A 23,170-nucleotide genomic window follows, 5' to 3' on the forward strand; every position below is an offset into this window, starting at 1 on the left:
GAAATTTTTAATGATTTTGCTCAGTTATTTGTGACGGACCAACTTAACTCCTGATCAATTAGAATTGTGTTCTGAAGGCAGAAGTGAAATAACAAGAAGTTAAATAATGTCACTTGTGCTCCTGGATTTGGTCCTCTCCTAAGGGGACTGGCTTATGCCGGGTATGACTCAGTGGGCAGTGATGCTTTGCCCAAATGGCCATTCTTAATGTGTGAACTTAGTTAACAAGTGGCAACAGGCCTGTGACCGTGGAGTATCATTTCTGCCCGCTCCACCACCACCCCCCCCCCCCCCCACCCACCTCTCATACATGGCTTTCCAGCAGAGGTCACTGAATAACAATCGGAAGTGAAAATTAAGAGGTAGCTGAATTATATATATGGCTTCTGCAGAAATGATCTATTGTTAACAAGTTTCATTAGCTCTGCTCCAAAGAGGTTATTTTGTTATTTGGTGCTCCTTGTGAGGACTGGTACTCAAAGGAAATGCATCTCAGGAAATCACAACAATGCAACCCATGATTATCCATCCATTAAAATTAAAACCACGCGCTGTGTTCCTGCGGTTTCATGAGATGTGCTCCCTGCAACTACTGTTCCCCATTGGGAGTCCCAGATAACAAATTCAGCCTTTAATTCCAATTGGTACCAGATCAATAGATCAACTGTTCAACCTCGGCAATCTCCTCCAGCTATATGTCCCCGCGTGTGCCCTCCGCTTATCTGACATAGAGCATTCCTCATTCCCTGCTCCCCCATTTCACTATCAGTGATTGTTGTTTTTTAGCCACTAAGACTCTGTCCTCCGGGAGTCCCGTCTAAAATCACTTTCCTTTGCCATCTCTCTGCCTATTTTCAAAAGCCTTCCTTAAAATCTTTCCTTTGAGCTCCCAACCTCTGTTTCCCCCCAACTTTTCTTCTAGTTAGTGGCCACCTTTTTTGTAAAGCACTCTGAGACAGTGTTCTCTACATGAAGATCACTATTGGTATGTACAATAGGTATGTACACTTGTTACTATAGATATGTGAACAGTGCTGACTCTAGAGAAACCGGAACTATTTTCAAGACTGCAAAGTTGTTTTTATTGCACCTTGGAAACTATTGCTAAATATTTGGAACTATTTTGCAGTACAAATATAAAACAGCCTACCGCAAGCAGCTTGGACACCATGTTGGCTTCCGCAACATTAAGGATGATCCCAAACTGGTTTGGTCGATGCACTTAGCCAAGATTCAGAGTGACAGGGAGTACAAGAAGGATTTTGAGAAAACTAAGACCAAGTTTAACATGCCAGTCGACATGCTGAACATCCTGTTGGCCAAGAAATGCCAGAACCTGGTCAGTGACATTGACTACAGACGTTACCTCCACCAGTGGACCTGTCTGCCAGACCAGACCGATGTGATACAAGCACACAAAGCCTATGACTTGCAGAGTGATGTGAGTACCTCATCTATAATATAATACATTTAGTCATTTGAGCTGATTAAAATTGCCACCAGCAGAGCAAAGAACAGAATGCCAGTCACCCCAAATCAATGTCAAATCTTGCCACTTTGACCTGGCAAGCTGCTTTTACAGACTTCAATCTTTTCACCTATATTTGCTTAGACAGGTTGTCTTAGGCTTTCTGCAACCCCCAGCAGATGCCCATCTGACACATCTAACTTTCTGGCCTTGGAGTCATTGGTACTGGAGGCAGGCTGCCCGGCCACCGCCTGGGAGCTCTGTCAGAAAGAAGGCGGGGCTTTGAGATGCCATGCTGCCTGCGAAACGGGAATTTGTAATTCCCTTCTTGGGCCTGTGCAAGGCAGTGCACCCTAAGTGCTGCCACAGGCCTTGGCTGCCAAAAGATTTCTTCTTCCTCTTCCGCCTACTGGCCATTGCGTCCAGTGTTTAAACAATGTAAATTGTGGAAAACACAATGGAGACCATGCTTTATTCATTTGCTTGCTATTATCATCTGCCCACCCACATATGGGCATGCATATTGTGCATCAGTGGAACCAGCACCTGGGAGAGGGAGGTGGTGCTCCAAGGTGAATGATGGCAGAAGAAGTCCCAAGCACTTTTCTACCACCTGCTTCCGAACCACTGGAAAAGCAATAAGTGGGAGGAAATCTTAGATCACTGTACTTTTGCCCTGATGTGTAAATAATAAATGAAATGATTTTTCATTGTCTTCCAGAATCTATATAAAGCCGACCTTCAGTGGCTGAAGGGTACCGGATGGTCTCCTATTGGATCACTAGATGTGGTCAAAGCCAAAAAAGCTGGAGAGATCCTGAGTGAGGCGAAATACCGCCAGTCCCCATCGACATTGAAGTTCACCAGCTTGTCTGACTCTATGGATTTGGTCTTGGCAAAGAATAATGCACATACATTGAATAAGGCAAGAGCATTTTACTAATAGACTTGCAATAAGGTCCAACTTTTAATTTAAATAATCATTTTTGTATTTTTCAGAATTTTACACTGGTTCATATGTTGATGGATGTATCAAGGTGTTTTGTTGGCAGTGGCAACAGGAACAATGGGGGCTGCTGAAAGGTCAAATAAATTGTGTTGGCACGGAGGGGCTACCTTGCCTTGTCTTCAGTGTGGTTAGGTTGCGTTGCTACCCTTTTGGCCGCTTAGGTGTGTTGGTGTGCACCCCTATTTTTATCGCACTGGTGTAAAAGTCACCTGTGTAACTTGTACAACTGATACCCGTCCAGGAAACCAGCAGCTGTCATAGTTCTAGGTTCACAGGTCAGAAATGGTTGTGTCAGGGTGTGACTTATTGGGACTGATTTTAACTGCCTGTTCCTGGGGTAAACAGGGTGGAAGGGGTTTGAAAATGGCATTGGTTCACTTCCTGCCCCATTTACGCTGATGCTCCGGCCGCTGCCATCTTGGGTGTAGCAATTCACCACTAAGTCCACTATAATTTTCAAAATAATAATGTTGATGTACAGCTTCAAAGGTACAATCATGGCTTTTAAGCTGTTCATCAACTTTATTATGAAAAGGATGATGTATTTAGTAGTTGGTATGATGTTGGATACCACTTGAATTAGTCACATAGGGTAAAAATTACTCTTGAATGCTCTGACTTGGTTAACGCACTTGTATAAAACTCCCAAACATGCTATTTTAACAAAATCATGGGCCTGTAAATAATGCTTTGAATATTTCTACCCCATAAAGTTGTCAACTTGCATGTGGATACTTCCCCTTTAAGTTTTCTTGAGTTCAGTTTTATATATATATATATATTCTATGTAATGGATTGGGCTATATTTATGCCTTGTGAGAGCATAGTTGTATTGTACATTGTTTATGGTATGTTGGTGTTATTGGTATTAATGTTTAGCATTACTTTCCAATGTTTAGAATGCCACAAAGAATGTGCAGCTCTGTTCCTTTTTTAGGGAGAATATGTTCTTGTGTTTTGATGTGGGTTGATATTTAAAAAGTATTAAAGTTGTTGGCTAGGAGTTTTACCATGGATATAATTCTGCTGTACACAATGGGCTCAATTTTGAAACAAAATAACGGGTGTGTTGGGGGGGGGACACAAAGAAAATCGTGTTTTCCAGGAGCGAGTAGAAATCCCAGCTCCAACACGCCTAAGAATGAGCACAACCCAAAGCCATCGGGGTGCGCGCCATTCCCAAACCCGGAAGTCCCGCCGGCAATTAAAGCCGACGGGATGATATTTAAAGCAGCAATTGAAGTATTTAAACAAGTTAAAAAATCCAAAAATGCAATTAGCTATGAAGGCAAGTGATTTCAACGCTGCCTCAGCGTGTTTCCCGTGCTGTGTGAAACTCGCCATGGGGAATGAGTCGTGTTTCAGCCAGCAGCCATTTGGACATTTAAATCCCTGTTTGACAGATGGGGATAAAAGGTGAGTTAGAATCATAGAATCATAGAAGTTTACAACATGGAAACAGGCCCTTCGGCCCAACATGTCCATGTCGCCCAGTTTATACCACTAAGCTAGTCCCAATTGCCTGCACTTGGCCCATATCCCTCTATACCCATTATTGCAGCAGGGCACTCAGTTCTCTCAGACAAACTTTTGGCTGGGAGATCTTTGTGTTTAGACTGAAAATTCTTGGTTTCCACTCAGAATTGTTCTATTTACACATATTTACCAACTTTTCGGACCCCCTCAAACTGACACCATCAGGATGGGGTGGGGGGTGGCGTTGATGGCTGCATTCACCAGTACATCTGATGACAAGGAATATCACCATCCTTGCCAGGCACGGCATGCACTTCCGCCACTTGTAGCTCCACCACACAGTGCAGCGTCACAGGCACCTGCACAAGAGCAGAGAGAGCGATGTCGCAGGAGGCACTACCGTCGTCAGAGGGTCTACAGACTGAGGCTCAGCTTCCTGGACCTCTCCGAGGAGCAGTGCATACGGAGGCTGAGAGTGAGTCGCCTGGTGGTCGCAGACATCTGCAGCCTCCTTCATGCCGAGCTGCTGCCAACTGGGCCTGGTGGCATCTCATTACCCGTCGCAGTTAAAGTGACCACTGCCCTCAACTTTTTCGCCTCTGGATCGTTCCAAGGTGCAACCGGTGACATCGCCAGGATCTCTCAGTCGTCTGCACACAAGTGCATAAGGCAAGTCGCCGACGGCTTGTTTCACAGGGCCTCGCAATATGTCAACATCCCCATGGATTTTGACCCAGCGATGAAGTAACAGTGATATATGTCCGAGTTAGGATGGTGTGTGACTTGTGGGGGAGCTTGGAGGTGATGGTGTTCTAATACATCTGTCACTTTAATTCATTTTTTTTACATTTATAACAGAAACTGTACACAGAAGCTTGGGAGAAGGACAAGATAAAGATTCACATCACGTCTGACATTCCTGAGATCCTACAGGCTAAAGCAAACACTGTGAACATTAGTGAGGTAAATGTCCTTTCGGTGCAATGTACTTTTAATATTTGATGAGCCTTCAACTGAATTTCATCTTTGTTGTGCACATTACTCCAGTTAGCCACTAACCCAGATAATGGTCAACATTGCATTTTCCTGGTGCTGGTGAATTTTGATGTTATTAACTGCAAACGTGATCCTGATTTATATAATGCATTTAACGTAGGAAACCATCCCAAGGCGCTTCACAGGAGTGCAATCAGACAAAAATTTGACACTGCACCAAAGCAGGAGGTATTAGGACAGGACTTTAAACTAGTAAATTGTGGGGAGGGCTCAGGTGGAATAGGTAGTATAAATAATAATTCTAAAACAAACGAAAAGGCAGAGAGGAGAGTAATTTTTGAAGAAGTGACTAAAGTAGTGGACAGGGGAATGTCTAGGGACGTTGTTTATATGGACTTTCAGAAGACATTCGATAAAGTCCCTCAAAAGAGACTTAGCTAAAGTTGAAGATTATGAAATTGAGGGCAAATTATTGACCTGGTTAGGAAATTAGTTGGGCGGCAGGAATGAGAGAGTAGGAATAATGGGTAGGGACTCAAATTGGCAGGATGTGACTAATGGTGTCCCACAGGGATCTGTATTGGGGCCTCAACTATTCACTGTATTTATTAATGACTTAGATGATGGGATAGAGAGCCACATATCGAAGTTTGCCGATGAAACAAAGATAGGCGGCATTGTAAGCAGTGTAGATGGAAGCATAAAATTTCAGAGAGATATTGATAGATTAAGTGAATGGGCAAAACTGTGGCAAATGGATTTCAATGTAGGCAAGTGTGAGGTCATCCACTTTGGACCTAAAAAGGATAGATCAGGGTACTTTCATCATTAAAATGTCATGGACAGGTACAGAAAATAATCAAGAAGACTAATGGAATGCTGGCCTTTATATCTAGAGGACTAAAATACAAGGGGGTAGAAATTATGCTATAGCTATACAAAGCCCTCGTTAGACCACACCTGGAGTACTGTGTTCAGTTCTGGGCACCGCAACTTAGGAAGGAAATATTGGCCTTGGAGGGAGTGCAGCGTAGATTTACTGGAATGATACGTGGACTCCAAGGGTTAAATTACAAGGAGAGGTTACACAAACTAGGGTTGTATTCCCTGGAATTTAAAATATTAAGGGATTAAAGATTTGATTGAAGTTTCCAAGATATTAAGGGGACCTGATAGGGTAGATAGAGAGAAACTATTTCTGCTGGCTGGTGAGTCTAGGACTTGGGGACATAGCCTAAAAATTAGAGCCAGGACTTTCAGGAGTGAAGTTAGGAAACACTTCTACACGCAAAAGGGTGGTAGCAGTTTGGAAACCTCTTTTGCAAACGGCAGTTGATGCTAGCTCAATTGTTAATTTTAAAGCTGAGATTGATAGATTTTTGTTAACCAAAGGTATTAAGAGATATGTGGCTAAGGTGGGTATATGGAGTTAGGTCACAGATCAGCCATGATCTCACTGAATGGCGGAACAGGCTCGAGGGGCTAAATGGCCTACTCCTGTTCCTATGTTTCTAGGTGACTAAAAGCTTGGTCAAAGAGGTAGGTTTTAAGATGCGTCTTAAAGGAGGAAAGAATTGTGGAGAGGCGGAGAGGTTTAGGGAGGGAATTCCAGAGCTTAAGTCTTAGACAGCTGAAGGCACAGCCACCAATGGTGGGGCGAAAGGGGAGGGAGATACAGAAAATGCCAGAGTTGGATTACCGCAGAGCACTTGGAGCAATGTAGGGCTGAAGGAGGTTACAGAGATAAACACCTCTGAGTGATTTGAAAGTATCTCATGTGCTCAATTTTCCATCAACAGTCATTAGTTTCAAAATGAGTGATGCACTTCCAAATATTCCCGACATAAGCACTACATTTCCATAGTGTTAAGTACGTAGTGCTGCCATTTGGAAGAATCTGGCCTGTACTGGCAAAAGTGAAGATCTTCCAGGAGTGTTCAATCAAATCATGGAAATTTGGGTGGGACCAGATCTGGGGCTCAATTTTGGAGCTTATCTTTCACCTTTAATTTCTCTCAGATTCACACCCTATCAGCAGACGATAACAACGACAACTTGCATTTATAAAAAATACGTAGCAAGGCACTTCGCAGAGGTGTGACCAGACAAAAAATGATGCAAAGATAAAGAAGGAGACATTAGGAGGGGTGATCAAAAGCTTGGTCAAAGTTCTGTGGGCAGTGTCATCACTTGGCATCCCTACAGAATAAATCCTAGTGCATTCTGTGTAGCTTTTTGGGAATGTTCTCATTTACCAAACGTATCCCAGAGACAGAACTTTTTGCTTTGAATGTTGCTATGCACAAGTAATTCTAAATATATCTGTTAGAATTATGTCACTTGCATCAATTTGTCAATTTATTTCACAGAAAATGTACAAACTTGGATATGAAGAATTAAAGAAGAAAGGATATGATCTAACAAATGATGCAATTTCCATCAAGGCTGCAAAGGCCTCCAGAGATATTGCTAGTGATGTATGTATAATGTTTTTTTTCTGTTTTATTTATTAATTTTATTTAAAATGTGTGGAAGTGGAAATAACATTTGATTTTTTTTACACACACCATGCAGTACAAATATAAAACAGCCTACCGCAAACAACTAGGCCACCATGTTGGCTTCCGCAACATTAAGGATGATCCCAAGCTGGTTTGGTCGATGCATGTAGCCAAGATTCAGAGCGACAGAGAGTACAAAAAGGACTTTGAGAAAACAAGAACCAACTTCAACATGCCAGTCGACATGTTGGACATCCTGTTGGCCAAGAAATGCCAGACCCTGGTCAGCGACATTGACTACAGACGTTACCTCCACCAGTGGACCTGTCTGCCAGACCAGACCGATGTGATCCAGGCAAAGAAGGCCTATGATTTGCAGAGTGATGTAAGTACTTGAGGCCCGGGGTGGCTCTTTTTCCAAGTTTAACCCTTGAGTTACTATTTAATGTAACAAAAGTTATACGTTTATTAATGATATATATATACTACATGTAGATTATTATCCTTAGTTAACAGTTTAGAGGTAATCCTCTATTGAAAAATTTCTTGAAGCTTATACCTGGTCTAGTCCACAAGTCAGTACTTTTTGAATTCAACTGTGCATTGTAAATGAGCTTTGAAATATTGAAGATGATAAATTTAAAATGGTAAATTAAGAAAATGACTGCTTTGGTTCAACTTCTTCCAGGCATCGCTTTAAAAATTGAAAAGAATGATCCACTGACACAGACAATCCTCAGGATTATAAAGATACTTTGTTAATTTTTCAAGGAGTAAAATTTTATTCTCTTCACCTAATTGTGTTGCAATCTCTAATATGCATTAAGGTTAGATTCGGTGCTTCAGAGTCAGAATTGGTTTGTATCAAGAATTGTTGATTGTTGTAAACATACTGCCAATATGAAAAAGTGCTTTGGAAAATTAAAATGTATATGAATGGTGAGGTTTGCTATACATCACCATAGAACAGTGGTGCTCATAAAACAGCCTGGGCACTACTTGTGGCCTGATCCTCCTTTACCTGCATACCTGCTGCTCTATATTTCTGGGCCTCCATTCACAGCTTGCCACTGCTGTGGGATGTTGCCAGAGATAGAGATCAGCTTAATTCCCTCTGGATAGAGCCGATAGTTTTAATACACCAGCCCTCACTCCCACCTCCTATAGGGGAATGCTTGCACTCCAAGTGGCAATAATGAGGTGACCCATTTGAAATCAGAAGCACACTCTGTAGGAAGTCATAAATATAAACTCATTTTGCATTACGTAAAGAATATCACGCTCAGGATAGCAATCAAATACAAAAAGTTGATGAAAAAAGCCTGCCATAAAATAACATGAAACGGATATTGTCCCTTCCCTTGAATCTTTAACCATTTCACTTATTTTTGGTTAGACCTAATCTCGGTCATACTTCATTCCATACAGCTGTGTAAATAGTAAGGTACAATTTAGAGAATTTGTCATTGCTTTTCAGAATCTATACAAAGCTGACCTTCAGTGGCTAAAGGGTATTGGATGGTCTCCTCTCGGATCATTAGATGTGGCCAAAGCTAAAAAAGCTGGAGAGATCCTGAGTGAGGCGAATTACCGCCAGTCTCCAACGAAGTTGAAGTTCACCAGCTTGCCTGACTCTATGGATCTGACCCTGGCAAAGAATAATGCACACATTATGAATAAGGTTTGATTACTTTATTCTGTTTAATGCTTTGAAGCTACAGATTTTTTTGTAAGTGTTTTTTGGCCCATTGAAGTAGCAATATGTGTGTACATATTTTTCAGCGTGCATATACCGAAGCCTGGGAAGCAGACAAGACCAACATTCACGTTATGCCAGATATACCAGAGATAATATTAGCAAAACAGAATCAGATCACGTGCAGTGAGGTAAGTATGTGAAGCTATTTTGAAGATGTACTTGATCATTGTGTTTTACTACAGAAAGGGAAGGGAGCCAAAGGAGTTCAACCTAGTTAGCATATATTGATTAACATGGGTATGGTGGTCTAATGCTTATGGTACTGGACTAGTAACTTAAAGGTTGTGTGTTCAAATCCCATCATAGCAAATTGTGAAATTAAACTTAATAATCTGCTAATTTGTAGGCTAGCACTAGGAAAAATAACCATGAAAACTTTCAGATTGCCACAAAAACCCATCATATAGAGAGTTGTATATCCAAGTTTATAGGTGATACTAAGTTAGGAGGCACAGTAAGTTGTGTAGATAGGAGAAGGAAGTTGCAAAGGGACATTGTTTGAATAAATGAGGATAAAAATCTGTGGCATATGGAGTTCAATGTGGGGAAGTGTGAAGTCATCCACTTTGGACCAGAGATACGAATCCTAATATTTTCTTAATAATGAGAGACTGGGAGCAGTGGAAGAGCAAAGAGATTTAAATGTAAATGACTAAAAGCTAGTGCAAAGGTACAAAAAGTAATTAAAAAGGCTAATGGAATGTCAACCTTTATCTCAAGGGGTTGGAATTCAAAAGTTATCCTTCAGTTGTATACAGCCTTGGTCAGACCCCATATGGCGAACTGTGATCAGTTTTGGGTACCATACCTCAGGAAGGATATATTGACCTTGGAGGGGATACAGCACAGATGCACCAGAATTATACTAGGGCATAAAGGGTTAAATTATGAGGACAAGTTGCATTAACCTGGTTTGTATTGCCTTGAGATTAGAAGGCTAAGGGGTGAACAGCTAGATGATTTAAGAATGTAATTAGGACGCATTTTTTTACACAAAGGGTAGTGGAAAACTGGAACTGTCTCCCCCAAAAGGTAAGGGTATCAAGGAATATGGATCAAAGGCGGGTAAACGGAGTTGAGGTACAGATCAGCCACAGTCTAATTGAATGGCTGAACAGGCTCGAGGGGCTCAATGGCCTGCTCCTGATCTTATGTTCCTAACTGGATCACTTATGCCAGAGAAGGGAGCCTGCTACCCTTACCTAGTCTGGTCAACGTGTGACTCCAATCTCACACTATATGGTTGACTCTTAATATCCTCAGGGCAACTTGGGATGGGCAATAAATACTGCTTTGCCAGCATTGCCCACATCCTGACTACAAATATATTTTAAAAATGAAATAAATGATAAGCAAGCAATTAGTCAGTACATTTTTAGATTCAAATTTAACAACCAGAAGGAAGCTACATCACACACAGAAGAAAACTTCTGTACAATATGAAGGAAAGTTAGATACTGAAATAAAGGAAAGTAAAAAAACATCAAAGAAGTTGATGAAAAATTGGCAATTTTGGACTTGCACTAAGTGTATTATTATTGTTCCCTTAGAAACTGTACAAACTTGGTGTGGAGGAGGCAAAGAAGAAGGGACATAACTTGCATGCTGACGCAATCTCAATTAAGGCAGCAAAAGCATCCAGTGATATTGCCAGTGATGTAAGTGAATTGTTTATTTTGAGTCAAAGAATTCCATATTAGAAATGGCAATACTTAGAATTTTCAAACTATAATTTCACAAAGTTAAACTTGATGAATGAATGTAACACAAAATGCTTGATCTCTGTTTTAGTACAAATACAAAACAGCCTACCGCAAGCAGCTTGGTCACCATGTTGGATGCCGTAACATTCAGGATGATCCCAAAATGGTTTGGTCCATGCATGTAGCCAAGATTCAGAGTGACAGGGAGTACAAGAAGGATTTTCAGAAATCTAAGACCAAGTACAACGTACCAGTCGACATGCTGGACATCCTGTTGGCCAAGAAATGCCAGACCCTGGTCAGCGACATTGACTACAGACGTTACCTCCACCAGTGGACCTGTCTGCCAGACCAGACCGATGTGATCCAGGCACGGAAGGCTTATGATTTGCAGAGTGATGTGAGTATATGACTATAACTGATAGGTATGGTACTTGCATATTAGTACAGAACACTAGATGCCAACCCCCACCCCCACCAGGCAGTAAGCACATTGTAACAATGACACTTCTCTTCTATCCTTTTGTTATTCTTTGACAGTAACTTTCTAGAGGGGCTGGAAAATAAAATCAGTTGGTTATTACTACCAATTTGAGTATTTATTCAGACATAACAATACTTACTGTGGTACTTTAGTCATACTGCTACTTCTAGACTAAAAATATTCAGTTGGAGTTACTGATTTAAAGTCTATCTTACCGTCATTACTGAAGCCACCAAAGTAAAGCTTGCTAGCCTCCTTCCTCCCATGAAATATTTTCCGCAATTTGCGCACTATGCATTAAGATGAGGCAAAATGTTGGTAAATGACAGGTTCTCCTAATTTTTTTCAGTTGTCTGAATCAAGCAGACTTGAGTAAAGTTAGATACTGCAAAATAGTGCCCCAACCCACATTAAGCTGCCAATGTGTTTTAACCCAAAGCATTCCCTATTGCTTAATTGTTAAATTTATATTCCTCTCCCACCCCGTAGAAACATTTTTGTGGAAGTCTGAGACTTTGTACCCTGTCTGAGACAAAATTCTTGAATCTGAGATAAGTAGCTCCAGATTTATTTGCATCTTTGGATTGGATATTTGTACCACTGGAATGAGACTTGTTGAGATTCATTTAACATGGAACACTTAACAGCCTTCAGATAAATGATATTATCATGCTGTATGAGGCGGATTCAGACCTGGTTCCCGGAAATTAATGTTTTAATGCAGTCACATTGACGTGACATTAATAATACCGTTGTTGCTATGTTTAAGATTTCAAGTATGGTCACACGAATTCAGAGCTGTCTAAACTACCTGTGTGACCACTTGTGGTTAGGTGAGTCCTGAGTATCTGACTCATGAAACCTCTGTGATGAGGCTTTCCGACTCCGAACCTGAAACAGTGCAACAAATTCAATCAGTAATGTTAGTCATGTTTTTGATTACACAAAACTAATTTTTCATTTAAGTCTGTGACTTACCTCCTCTGGGTGCAAGAGAGTGTTTTTCTATGTATTCCTTGAATTAAGTGTTTTATGTTGTAATTCTTTATGTGAAGCCCATGAAACTCCATAGTATGTAATTAAGTAAATTTGGCAAAGTGGAGCCTCCAGCGCAGTTGCTTATTAAATGAGAGCGTAGGTCACATGATTGACCCTAGTACTTTAACCCTGTCCACGTTCTCATGTAGCAAGGCTCCGTGACAAGAGTGGAGCTTGCAAAAATTAACCTTAAGTTATAGAGAAAAACAATTAAAAGCTCCATAAAGCTGACAAACACAGCTTAGGCACAAAATTGTCCAAGAAAAAAATATTTATACATCTTTGCATGGTCTCTATCTTTTTCGTACATTATCATTAACTATAAGGAGTTATAAATTGCTGCAAGTGAAGAATTAAACAGACATAGTAAATATCTCAACAGTTTTTGACAGAGTTATGTTTGATCAATGATTCTGTAGAAAGATCCAGCTGTTTGGTGTGTTTGTAATATGATATTTCTCTCCATAATATTACTCATCAAGTACTGTAGATTTCAAAATCAGTGTTAAATAAAAGCTTCTAATGTACAAAGATAGTCTTGGAAGCAGTTCAAATGAATTAAGTTTTGCAGACTGGGTAAAGAGAGAAAATGGTCTTTGCAATTAATTTCACTGGGAAAATTTTATTTGTGTAAAACAGATCCTGTACAAGTCTGATCTTCAGTGGCTGAAAGGCATTGGCTGGACCCCAAGCGGATCTCTGGAAGTTGAAAACGTCAAGAAAGCTGGAAACATCCTTAGTGAGAAAAATTACCGTCAGCCCCCTGACACTTTCAAGTTCACCAGTTTGGTTGATTCCATGCCTTTAGCCCTGGCAAAGGCTAATTCACACATTCTCAACCAGGTAAACTGCTTGTTAATGCAAGAAATTGCCTGCATCATCGTATGTAGATTATGCTTTCACGTGTTACTTATGATCTATATCTTATAGCTGGACTTCTTTCATAACCAGTCCACTCACCAACTTCTACTGACTAATAATAAGAGTCTGAGAACAGTGAAAGTGTAAATTACATCAACTGGAATAGGTCCCATGATTTTCAATGGGAGAAGAAATTGGCTTAAAAAAAAGGGTAAATAATTCAACCAAATAAAAACACACCAAAATCAAGCTGCATGCATCATGTTAACATCTCTGACTGATGTAAAGTTCTGTGGGACCATAGATGAATTCTGGAAAGGCCTTTTGCTGCATTTGGTCCCTATGACTGATCTTAGCTTGGTCACAAAACTACAGCTCAAATCAATAATTTGTTCATGTTGTATAAACAGGATCATAGCATATTTTCCAATTAGATTGATTTCATCCTTTTAAGAAAATACCTTTGATTATATTTTGCATAATCAGCATGTTAAAATATTGCCTGTCAGTTGAAATAAGTTTGCTCCATGATGGACCATTACCTACGTAGACAAACAGAATAGAAACAAAGAACAAAATTTAATTCCTAAAGCATTAGATGGCATTCTCCCAGCAACAGAACTTCTCATGTTGTTTCCCTCACCTGTGGGATTCTTTTTCAGACAAAACATTTGCTTAGAGCTCAATGCTTTGGGCTCAGAAGTTCAAACCACCCGCTGAACCGGTGATGCTGGTACATTTTTTTTTGTGGGACATGGGCGTTGCTGGCGAGGCCAGCATTTATTGCCCATCCCTAATTGCCCTTGAGAAGGTGGTGGTGAGTCGCCTTCTTGAACCGCTGCAGTCCGTGTGGTGACGGTTTTCCCACAGTGCTGTTAGGAAGGGTGTTTCAGAATTTTGATCCAGCGACGATGAAGGAACAGTGATATATTTCCAAGTCGGGATGGTGTGTGTCTTGGAGGGGAACGTGCGGGTGGTGTTGTTCCCATGTGCCTGCTGCCCTTGTCCTTCTGGGTAGTAGAGGTCACGGGTTTCGGAGGTACTGTCGAAGAAGCCTTGGCGAGTTGCTGCAGTGCATCCTGTGGATAGTACATACTGCAGCCACAGTGCACTGGTGGTGAAGGGAGTGAATGTTTAGGGTGGTGGATTGGGTGCCAATCAAGCGGGCTGCTTTGTCCTGGATGGTGTCGAGCTTCTTGAGTGTTGTTGGAGCTGCACTCATCCAGGCAAATGGAGAGTATTCCATCACACTCCTGACTTGTGCCTTGTAGATGGTGTAAAGGCTTTAGGGAGTCAGGAGGTGAGTCACTCGCCACAGAATACCCAACCCCTGACCTGCTCTTGTAGCCACAGTATTTATGTGGCTGGTCCAGTTAAGTTTCTGGTCAATGGTGACCCTCAGGATGTTGATGGTGGGGGATTCGGTGATGGTAATGCCGTTGAATGTCAGGGGGAGGTGGTTAGACTCTCTCTTGTTGGAGATAGTCATTGCCTGCACTTGCCTGGCACGAAAGTTACTTGCCACTTATCAGCCCAGGGCATTGCTGCAGGAGTTCCTCAGGGCAGTGTCCTAGGCCCAACCATCTTCAGCTGCTTCATCAATGACCTTCCCTCCATCATAAGGTCAGAAATGGGGATGTTCGCTGATGACTGCACAGTGTTCAGTTCCATTTGCAACCCCTCAGATAATGAAGCAGTCCGAGCCCGCATGCAGCAAAACCTGGACAACATCCAGGCTTGGGCTGATAAGTGGCAAGTAACATTCGCGCCAGATAAGTGCCAGGCAATGACCATCTCCAACAAGAGAGATTCTAACCACCTCCCCTTGACATTCAACGGCATTACCATCGCCGAATCCCCCACCATCAACATCCTGGGGGTCACCATTGACCAGAAACTTAACTGGACCAGCCATATAAATACTGTGGCTACGAGAGCAGGTCAGAGGCTGGGTATTCTGCGGCGAGTGACTCACCTCCTGACTTCCCAAAGCCTTTCCACCATCTACAAGGCACAAGTCAGGAGTGTGATGGAATACTCTCCACTTGCCTGGATGAGTGCAGCTCCAACAACACTCAAGAAGCTCGACACCATCCAAGATAAAGCAGCCCGCTTGATTGGCACCCCATCCACCACCCTAAACATTCACTCCCTTCACCACCGGCGCACTGTGGCTGCAGTGTGCACCATCCACAGGATGCACTGCAGCAACTCGCCAAGGCTTCTTCGACAGCACCTCCCAAACCCGCGACCTCTACCACCTAGAAGGACAAGGGCAGCAGGCGCATGGGAACAACACCACCTGCACGTTCCCCTCCAAGTCACACACCATCCCGACTTGGAAATATATCGCCGTTCCTTCATTGTCGCTGGGTCAAAATCCTGGAACTCCCTTCCTAACAGCACTGTGGGAGAACCTTCACCACACGGACTGCAGCGGTTCAAGAAGGTGGCTCACCACCACCTTCTCAAGGGCAATTAGGGATGGGCAATAAATGCCGGCCTTGCCAGCGACGCCCACATCCCGTGAACGAATAAAAAAAAAAAAGCCCGAGCCTGGATGTTGTCCAGGTCTTGCTGCATGCGGGCACGAACTGCTTCATTATCTGAGGGGTTGTGAATGCAACTGAACACTGTGCAATCATCAGCGCACGTCCTCATTTCTGACCTTATGATGGAGGGAAGGTCATTGATGAAGCAGCTGAAGATGGTTGTGCCTAGGACATTGCCCTGAAGAACTCCTGCAGCAATGTCCTGGGGCTGAGATGATTGGCCTCCAACAACCACTACCATCTTCCTTTGTGCTAGGTATGATTCCAGCCACTGGAGAGTTTTCCCCCTGATTCCCATTGATTTCAATTTTACTAGGGCTCCTTGGTGCCACACTCGGTCAAATGCTGCCTTGGTGTCAAGGGCAGTCACTCTCACCTCATGCAGTGAAAACACCAAATGTTGGTAATACACAGTCGGTTCATGCATTGGACCACAGGAAAGCTCAGGGGTTGCCCACTTTTGTCCCAGTACAACCTTTCAAGGTATTCTGTGATCTCCACAAGCATTAGACCCAAATTTGTAATATATATACTGTTGTTGCAGTTGCCTCCATTTCGTACTTTGCTGTTATGAGTGTAAGAAAGGATTGATTGAAAAATGGTTCTGAACAATGATAGCTGTTACTTCTTGATCAGTCATACCTATTTGGTAAATAATATATTACTATAAGTATTGCCTCCTCCCCTCCTCCCACCGCCTCAAAACCCAGTTTTAATCACTCCCACTATTGTTCTCATGTTTGTGCCACCAGCTTGACTTGCCATCTGGTAAAGTGTAGACTACCTTTCCTGTTCCAGTTTCTTCTACCTCAAAAAATTCTCCAGTTATCTACATAATCATTCCCTTCTGTATATGCCACTTTAACCCTTCGAACACAGGAAATATCTATTAACTGTGTGAGAAAATGTGTTACATCAATAATTTAATTGATAGTTATTTACGAGTGTAGTTCTCCAGATCCCTGCACTAACACTTTTTTAAAAAAATCTCTCTGCAGCATTTATACACTGAAGCATGGGAGAGAGACAAGATTAATGTCCACATCATGCCAGACGCACCAGAGTTTGTGTTGGCAAGCCAGAACCAATTAAATTTTAGCAATGTAAGTATGCATGATTGGTTTTTAAAAGAGCAAACAATATCATATATTCCAGTGTGAATACTGTACTTATTTATCATTTTTATGTCTAGAACCATTATAGACATGCACTGGAAGAATCAAAGAAAAAAGGATACGATCTACGTTCTGATGCTATCTCTATTAAGGCTGCTAAAGCGTCAAGAGATATTGCCAGTGATGTAAGTGATTTCTTTTATTACTTTATATTAAGTTTAAATAGATTTTTTGGGACATTTGTATAGATTTTTCCTTCACTTCCATTGTACTAATTTAAACAAACTTTACAAGTAAACTGGCACTGACAATTTTTTCTTTAACAGTACAAATACAAAACAGCCTACCGCAAGCAGCTTGGTCACCATGTTGGATGCCGTAACATTCAGGATGATCCCAAAATGGTTTGGTCCATGCATGTAGCCAAGATTCAGAGTGACAGGGAGTACAAGAAGGATTTTCAGAAATCTAAGACCAAGTACAACATACCAGCCGACATGCTGGACATCCTGTTGGCCAAGAAATGCCAGACCCTGGTCAGCGACATTGACTACAGACGTTACCTCCACCAGTGGACCTGTCTGCCAGACCAGACCGATGTGATCCAGGCACGGAAGGCTTATGATTTGCAGAGTGATGTGAGTATATGACTATAACTGATAGGTATGGTACTTGCATATTAGTACAGAACACTAGATGCCAACCCCCACCCCCACCAAGGTGTAAGCACATTGTAACAATGACACTTCTCATCTATCCTTTTGTTATTCTTTGACAGTAATTTTCTAGAGGGGCTGGAAAATAAAATCAGTTGGTTATTACTACCAATTTGGGTATTTATTCAGACATAACAATACTTACTGTGGTACTTTAGTCATACTGCTACTTCTAGACTAAAAATATTCAGTTGGGGTTACTGATTTAAAGTCTATCTTACCGTCATTACTGAAGCCACCAAAGTAAAGCTTGCTAGCCTCCTTCCTCCCATGAAATATTTTCCGCAATTTGCGCACTATGCATTAAGATGCGGCAAAATGTTGGTAAATGACAGGTTCTTCTAACTTTTTTCAGTTGTCTGAATCAAGCAGACTTGAGTAAAGTTAGATACTGCAAAATAGTGCCCCAACCCACATTAAGCTGCCAATGTGTTTTAACCCAAAGCATTCCCTATTGCTTAATTGTTAAATTTATATTCCTCTCCCACCCCGTAGAAACATTTTTGTGGAAGTCTGAGACTTTGTACCCTGTCTGAGACAAAATTCTTGAATCTGAGATAAGTAGCTCCAGATTTATTTGCATCTTTGGATTGGATATTTGTACCACTGGATTGAGACTTGTTGAGATTCATTTAATGTGAAACACTTAACAGCCTTCAGATAAATGACATTATCACGCTGTATGAGGCGGATTCAGACCTGGTTCCCTAAAATTAACGTTTTAATGCAGTCACATTGACGTGACATTAATAATACCATTGTTGCTATGTATAAGATTTCAAGTATGGTCACACGAATTCAGAGCTGTCTAAAGTACCTGTGTGACCACTTGTGGTTAGGTGAGTCCTGAGTATCTGACTCATGAAACCTCTGTGACGAGCCTTTCCTCACTCCACACCTGAAACAAAGTAGCAAATTCAATCAGTAATGTTAGTCATGTTTTTGATTACACAAAACTAATTTTTCATTTAAGTCTGTAACTTGCCTCCTCTGGGTGGAAAAGAGTGTTTTTCTATGTATTCCTTGAATTCTGTGTTTTGTTTTGTAATTCTTTATGTGAAGCCCAGGAAACTCAAGTAGCCCACAGCATCATTGCATTGATTGTATTACTGCTGCTACCGAGGAGAATGTTTTTAGTACCTTTCTCCATTAAAATGAAAACAGGGAGATTGGATGGTATTAACCCAGTTTCACAGCACAAAACTGATAATTCAGCAGCAATTGGCAGTCTCACTCAGAAGTTGTTTGGATGACACATGTGAAAAATGGAAGCAGAGGATACTTCTCTTTGCTTTTGGGGTTAAGACATATTTTTTGAAACAAACTAGAGAGTGCATTTTCTATGAACGGACTGATTGTTACGTCTGTTTTCTGAGTTTTTGATGCTGTCATGTGAGTAAATTTGGCAAAGTGGAGCTTCCAGCTCAGTTGCTCATTAAATGGGAGTGTAGGTCACATGATCAACCCTAGTGTTTTAACCCTGTCCACGTTCTCATGTAGCAAGGCTCTGTGTCAAGAGTGGAGCTTGCAAAAATTAACCTTAAGTTATGGAGAAAAAAAATGAAAGGCTCCATAAAGCTGACAAACACAGCTTAGGCACAAAATTGTCCAAGAAAAAAAATATTTATATATCTTTGCAGTGTCTCTATCTTTTTAGTACATTATCATTATCCATAATGAGTTACTGAATTGCTGCAAGTGAAGAATTAAACAGACATAGTAAATATCTCAACAGTTTTTGACAGAGTTATGTTTGATCAATGATTCTGTAGAAAGATCCAGCTGTTTGGTGTGTTTGTAATATGATATTTCTCTCCATAATATTACTCATCAAGTACTGTAGATTTCAAAATCAGTGTTAAATAAAAGCTTCTAATGTACAAAGATAGTCTTGGAAGCAGTTCAAATGAATTAAGTTTTGCAGACTGGGTAAAGAGAGAAAATGGTCTTTGCAATTAATTTCACTGGGAAAATTTTATTTGTGTAAAACAGATCCTGTACAAGTCTGATCTTCAGTGGCTGAAAGGCATTGGCTGGACCCCAAGCGGATCTCTGGAAGTTGAAAACGTCAAGAAAGCTGGAAACATCCTTAGTGAGAAAAATTACCGTCAGCCCCCTGACACTTTCAAGTTCACCAGTTTGGTTGATTCCATGCCTTTAGCCCTGGCAAAGGCTAATTCACACATTCTCAACCAGGTAAACTGCTTGTTAATGCAAGAAATTGCCTGCATCATCGTATGTAGATTATGCTTTCACGTGTTACTTATGATCTATATCTTATAGCTGGACTTCTTTCATAACCAGTCCACTCACCGACTTCTACTGACTAATAATAGGAGTCTGAGAACAGTGAAAGTGTAAATTACATCAACTGGAATAGGTCCCATGATTTTCAATGGGAGAAGAAATTGGCTAAAAAAAGTGTAAATAATTCAACCAAATAAAAACACACCAAAATCAAGCTGCATGCATCATGTTAACATCTCTGACTGATGTAAAGTTCTGTGGGACCATAGATGAATTCTGGAAAGGCCTTTTGCTGCATTTGGTCCCTATGACTGATCTTAGCTTGGTCACAAAACTACATCTCAAATCAATAATTTGTTCATGTTGTATAAACAGGATCATAGTATATTTTCCAATTAGATTGATTTCATCCTTTTAAGAAAATACCTTTGATTATATTTTGCATAATCAGCATGTTAAAATATTGCCTGTCTGTTGAAATAAGTTGGGTCCATGATGGATAAAGCTACCATTATCTACGTGGACAAACAGAACAGAGACAAAGAACAAAATTTAATTCCTAAAGCATTAGATGGCATTCTACCAGCAACAGAGCTTCACTTGCTGTTTCCGTGACCTGTGGGATCCTTTTTCAGACAAAACATTTGCTTAGAGCTCAATGCCTTGGGCTCAGAAGTTCAAACCACCCGCTGAACCGGTGATGCTGGTACATGCAGTGAAAACACCAAATGTTGGTAATACACAGTCGGTTCATGCATTGGGCCGTTGGAAAGCTCAGGGGTTGCCCACTGGTGTCCCAGTACAACTTTTCAAGATATTCCTGTGATCACTGCAAGCATTAGACCCAAATTTGTAATATATGTACGGTTGTTGCAGTTGCCTCCATTTTGTACTCTGCTGCTATGAATATAAGAAAGGATTGATTGAAAAATGGGGATATTTACATCTCTTTCATGGTTCTGAACAATGATAGCTCTTACCTCCTGATCAGTCATTCCTATTTGGTAAATAATATATTTCTATAAGTATTGCCTCGTCTCCTCCTCCCACCGCCTCAAAACCCAGTTTTAATCACTCCCACTATTGTTCTCATGTTTGTGCCACCAGCTTGACTTGCCATCTGGTAAAGTGTAGACCACCTTTCCTGTTCCAGTTTCTTCTACCTCAAAAAATTCTCCAGTTATCTACATAATCATTCCCTTCTGTATATGCCACTTTAACCCTTCGAACACAGGAAATATCTATTAACTGTGTGAGAAAATGTGTTACATGAATAATTTAATTGATAGTTATTTACGAGTGTAGTTCTCCAGATCCCTGCATTAACATTTTTTTAAAAAATCTCTCTGCAGCATTTATACACTGAAGCATGGGAGAGAGACAAGATTAAAGTCCACATCATGCCAGACGCACCAGAGTTTGTGTTGGCAAGCCAGAACCAATTAAATTTTAGCAATGTAAGTATGCATAATTGGTTTTTAAAAGAGCAAACAATATTATATATTCCATTGTGAATACTGTACTTATTTATCATTTTTATGTCTAGAACCATTATAGACATGCACTGGAAGAATCAAAGAAAAAAGGATACGATTTACGTTCTGATGCTATCTCTATTAAGGCTGCTAAAGCATCAAGAGATATTGCCAGTGATGTAAGTGATTTTTTTGTTATTACTTTATTTTAACTTTACATAGATTTTTTGGGACATTTGTATAGATTTTTCCTTCACGTCTATTGTACTAATTTAAACAAACTTTACAAATAAACTGGCACTGACAATTTATTTTAACAGTACAAATACAAAACAGCCTACCGCAAGCAGCTTGGTCACCATGTTGGATGCCGCAACATTCAGGATGATCCCAAAATGGTTTGGTCCATGCATGTAGCCAAGATTCAGAGTGACAGGGAGTACAAGAAGGATTTTCAGAAATCTAAGACCAAGTACAACATACCAGTCGACATGCTGGACATCCTGTTGGCCAAGAAATGCCAGACCTTGGTCAGCGACATTGACTACAGACATCACCTACACCAGTGGACCTGTCTGCCAGACCAGAACGATGTGATCCAGGCACGGAAGGCTTATGATTTGCAGAGTGATGTGAGTACTTCCTAGAAATGTAAAAATTCTATTGAAAATTCTTGAGAAGTTGGTCAGAAAATTTAGGGAATACCATCCTTTTTAATAAAGGATTTACAAGGGTGTGGATTTGGTTCAATTGGCCATTGTATGAAAGATAAAAATGTGAACATTTGAGCCAAGTTGTGTTCTCATTGGCTTCCTGTTGGTCAACAAATGCCAGCCCCTGGTCGATGACATTGACTACAGATATTACAGTGGACGTGTCTGACAGACCAGAACGATGTGATATAGGCACGGAAAGCATTGAAAGTGTGACTAAAGTTCATTTGATAATCTTGAGTGGTGTATCAGCAAACCTGGGCAATAGCCCTCTTTTTATTCAAAGAGCGCATATTTGGTTAAATTGGCCGTTGTTTGAAAGATACGCTGTGGTGTCAGCCAAATTGGTTCCTTATTGGTGGTAAATTTAGAATCCTGGTTTAGCAACCCTGGATCAACACTCTTTTTAATATTAAGATATGAAATTTACAGGCAAAGAACACTTATGATGTAACCAACAATTTACGCCATGTTTTGTCTGATAATAACAGACCATTCTTAGAATAAAAAGGAAATTTTATTCTTCCACAATTTCAGAATAAATTAGGTGTAAATTTACTTTATTTAAAGAAAGCAATATAATGTGGAAATGTCTTGTGCCATAAATGCATTTTCTGAATAGTTTATGGACAAAAAATATTATATTCTGCTCCTTGTTACATGTGTTTAAAATGTTACAGAAAACCTATAACCAGTGCTACAGTATTTCATACTGCCATTATATTTCCCTCTGGTCACTATGTAAGTGAAAGAAACCATTGCAAATATGAATCTGGATTCCCCCTTTTATAATTAAACCCCCAATTTTATACTTAATTTTTGACCTTCGCTTGAAAATATTATCTGGTTTACAGGATAAATAGGATTATTTCTGATCATACATTTTTATTTTTAAAATAAAAGAAAGGGGCTAAATCATGAAATATAACATGGTTATGTAAAATGTTGTGATAAAAAAATACACATGGGATACACAGATTTGTGCACCCGAACTCATTTGCATCCTTCTCTCTAAGTCAGATCATAGGAACAGGAGTAGGCTATTTAGCCCCTCGAG

At 40.7% G+C, this 23,170-nt stretch overlaps 1 protein-coding gene across 15 annotated transcripts in view; it reads left to right on the forward strand.

Annotated features, from left to right (window-relative positions):
• neb (nebulin) overlaps positions 1 to 23,170 on the forward strand; it is a 266,346-nt gene that overhangs the window by 109,342 nt on the left and 133,834 nt on the right. For all 15 annotated transcript variants that reach the window (XM_067987151.1, XM_067987136.1, XM_067987143.1 and 12 more), the window contains 17 exons: positions 1,130 to 1,441; positions 2,190 to 2,393; positions 4,812 to 4,916; positions 7,319 to 7,426; positions 7,524 to 7,835; positions 8,928 to 9,131; positions 9,233 to 9,337; positions 10,760 to 10,867; positions 11,001 to 11,312; positions 13,074 to 13,277; positions 16,846 to 16,950; positions 17,040 to 17,147; positions 17,289 to 17,600; positions 19,671 to 19,874; positions 21,278 to 21,382; positions 21,472 to 21,579; positions 21,721 to 22,032. In XM_067987151.1, coding sequence (XP_067843252.1) covers positions 1,130 to 1,441; positions 2,190 to 2,393; positions 4,812 to 4,916; positions 7,319 to 7,426; positions 7,524 to 7,835; positions 8,928 to 9,131; positions 9,233 to 9,337; positions 10,760 to 10,867; positions 11,001 to 11,312; positions 13,074 to 13,277; positions 16,846 to 16,950; positions 17,040 to 17,147; positions 17,289 to 17,600; positions 19,671 to 19,874; positions 21,278 to 21,382; positions 21,472 to 21,579; positions 21,721 to 22,032 — 3,228 coding nt within the window. The remainder of the gene's footprint in view (positions 1 to 1,129; positions 1,442 to 2,189; positions 2,394 to 4,811; positions 4,917 to 7,318; positions 7,427 to 7,523; positions 7,836 to 8,927; positions 9,132 to 9,232; positions 9,338 to 10,759; positions 10,868 to 11,000; positions 11,313 to 13,073; positions 13,278 to 16,845; positions 16,951 to 17,039; positions 17,148 to 17,288; positions 17,601 to 19,670; positions 19,875 to 21,277; positions 21,383 to 21,471; positions 21,580 to 21,720; positions 22,033 to 23,170) is intronic.

This window comes from Heptranchias perlo, chromosome 7 (genome assembly GCF_035084215.1).
Source record: "Heptranchias perlo isolate sHepPer1 chromosome 7, sHepPer1.hap1, whole genome shotgun sequence".
Lineage (NCBI taxonomy): Eukaryota > Metazoa > Chordata > Chondrichthyes > Hexanchiformes > Hexanchidae > Heptranchias > Heptranchias perlo.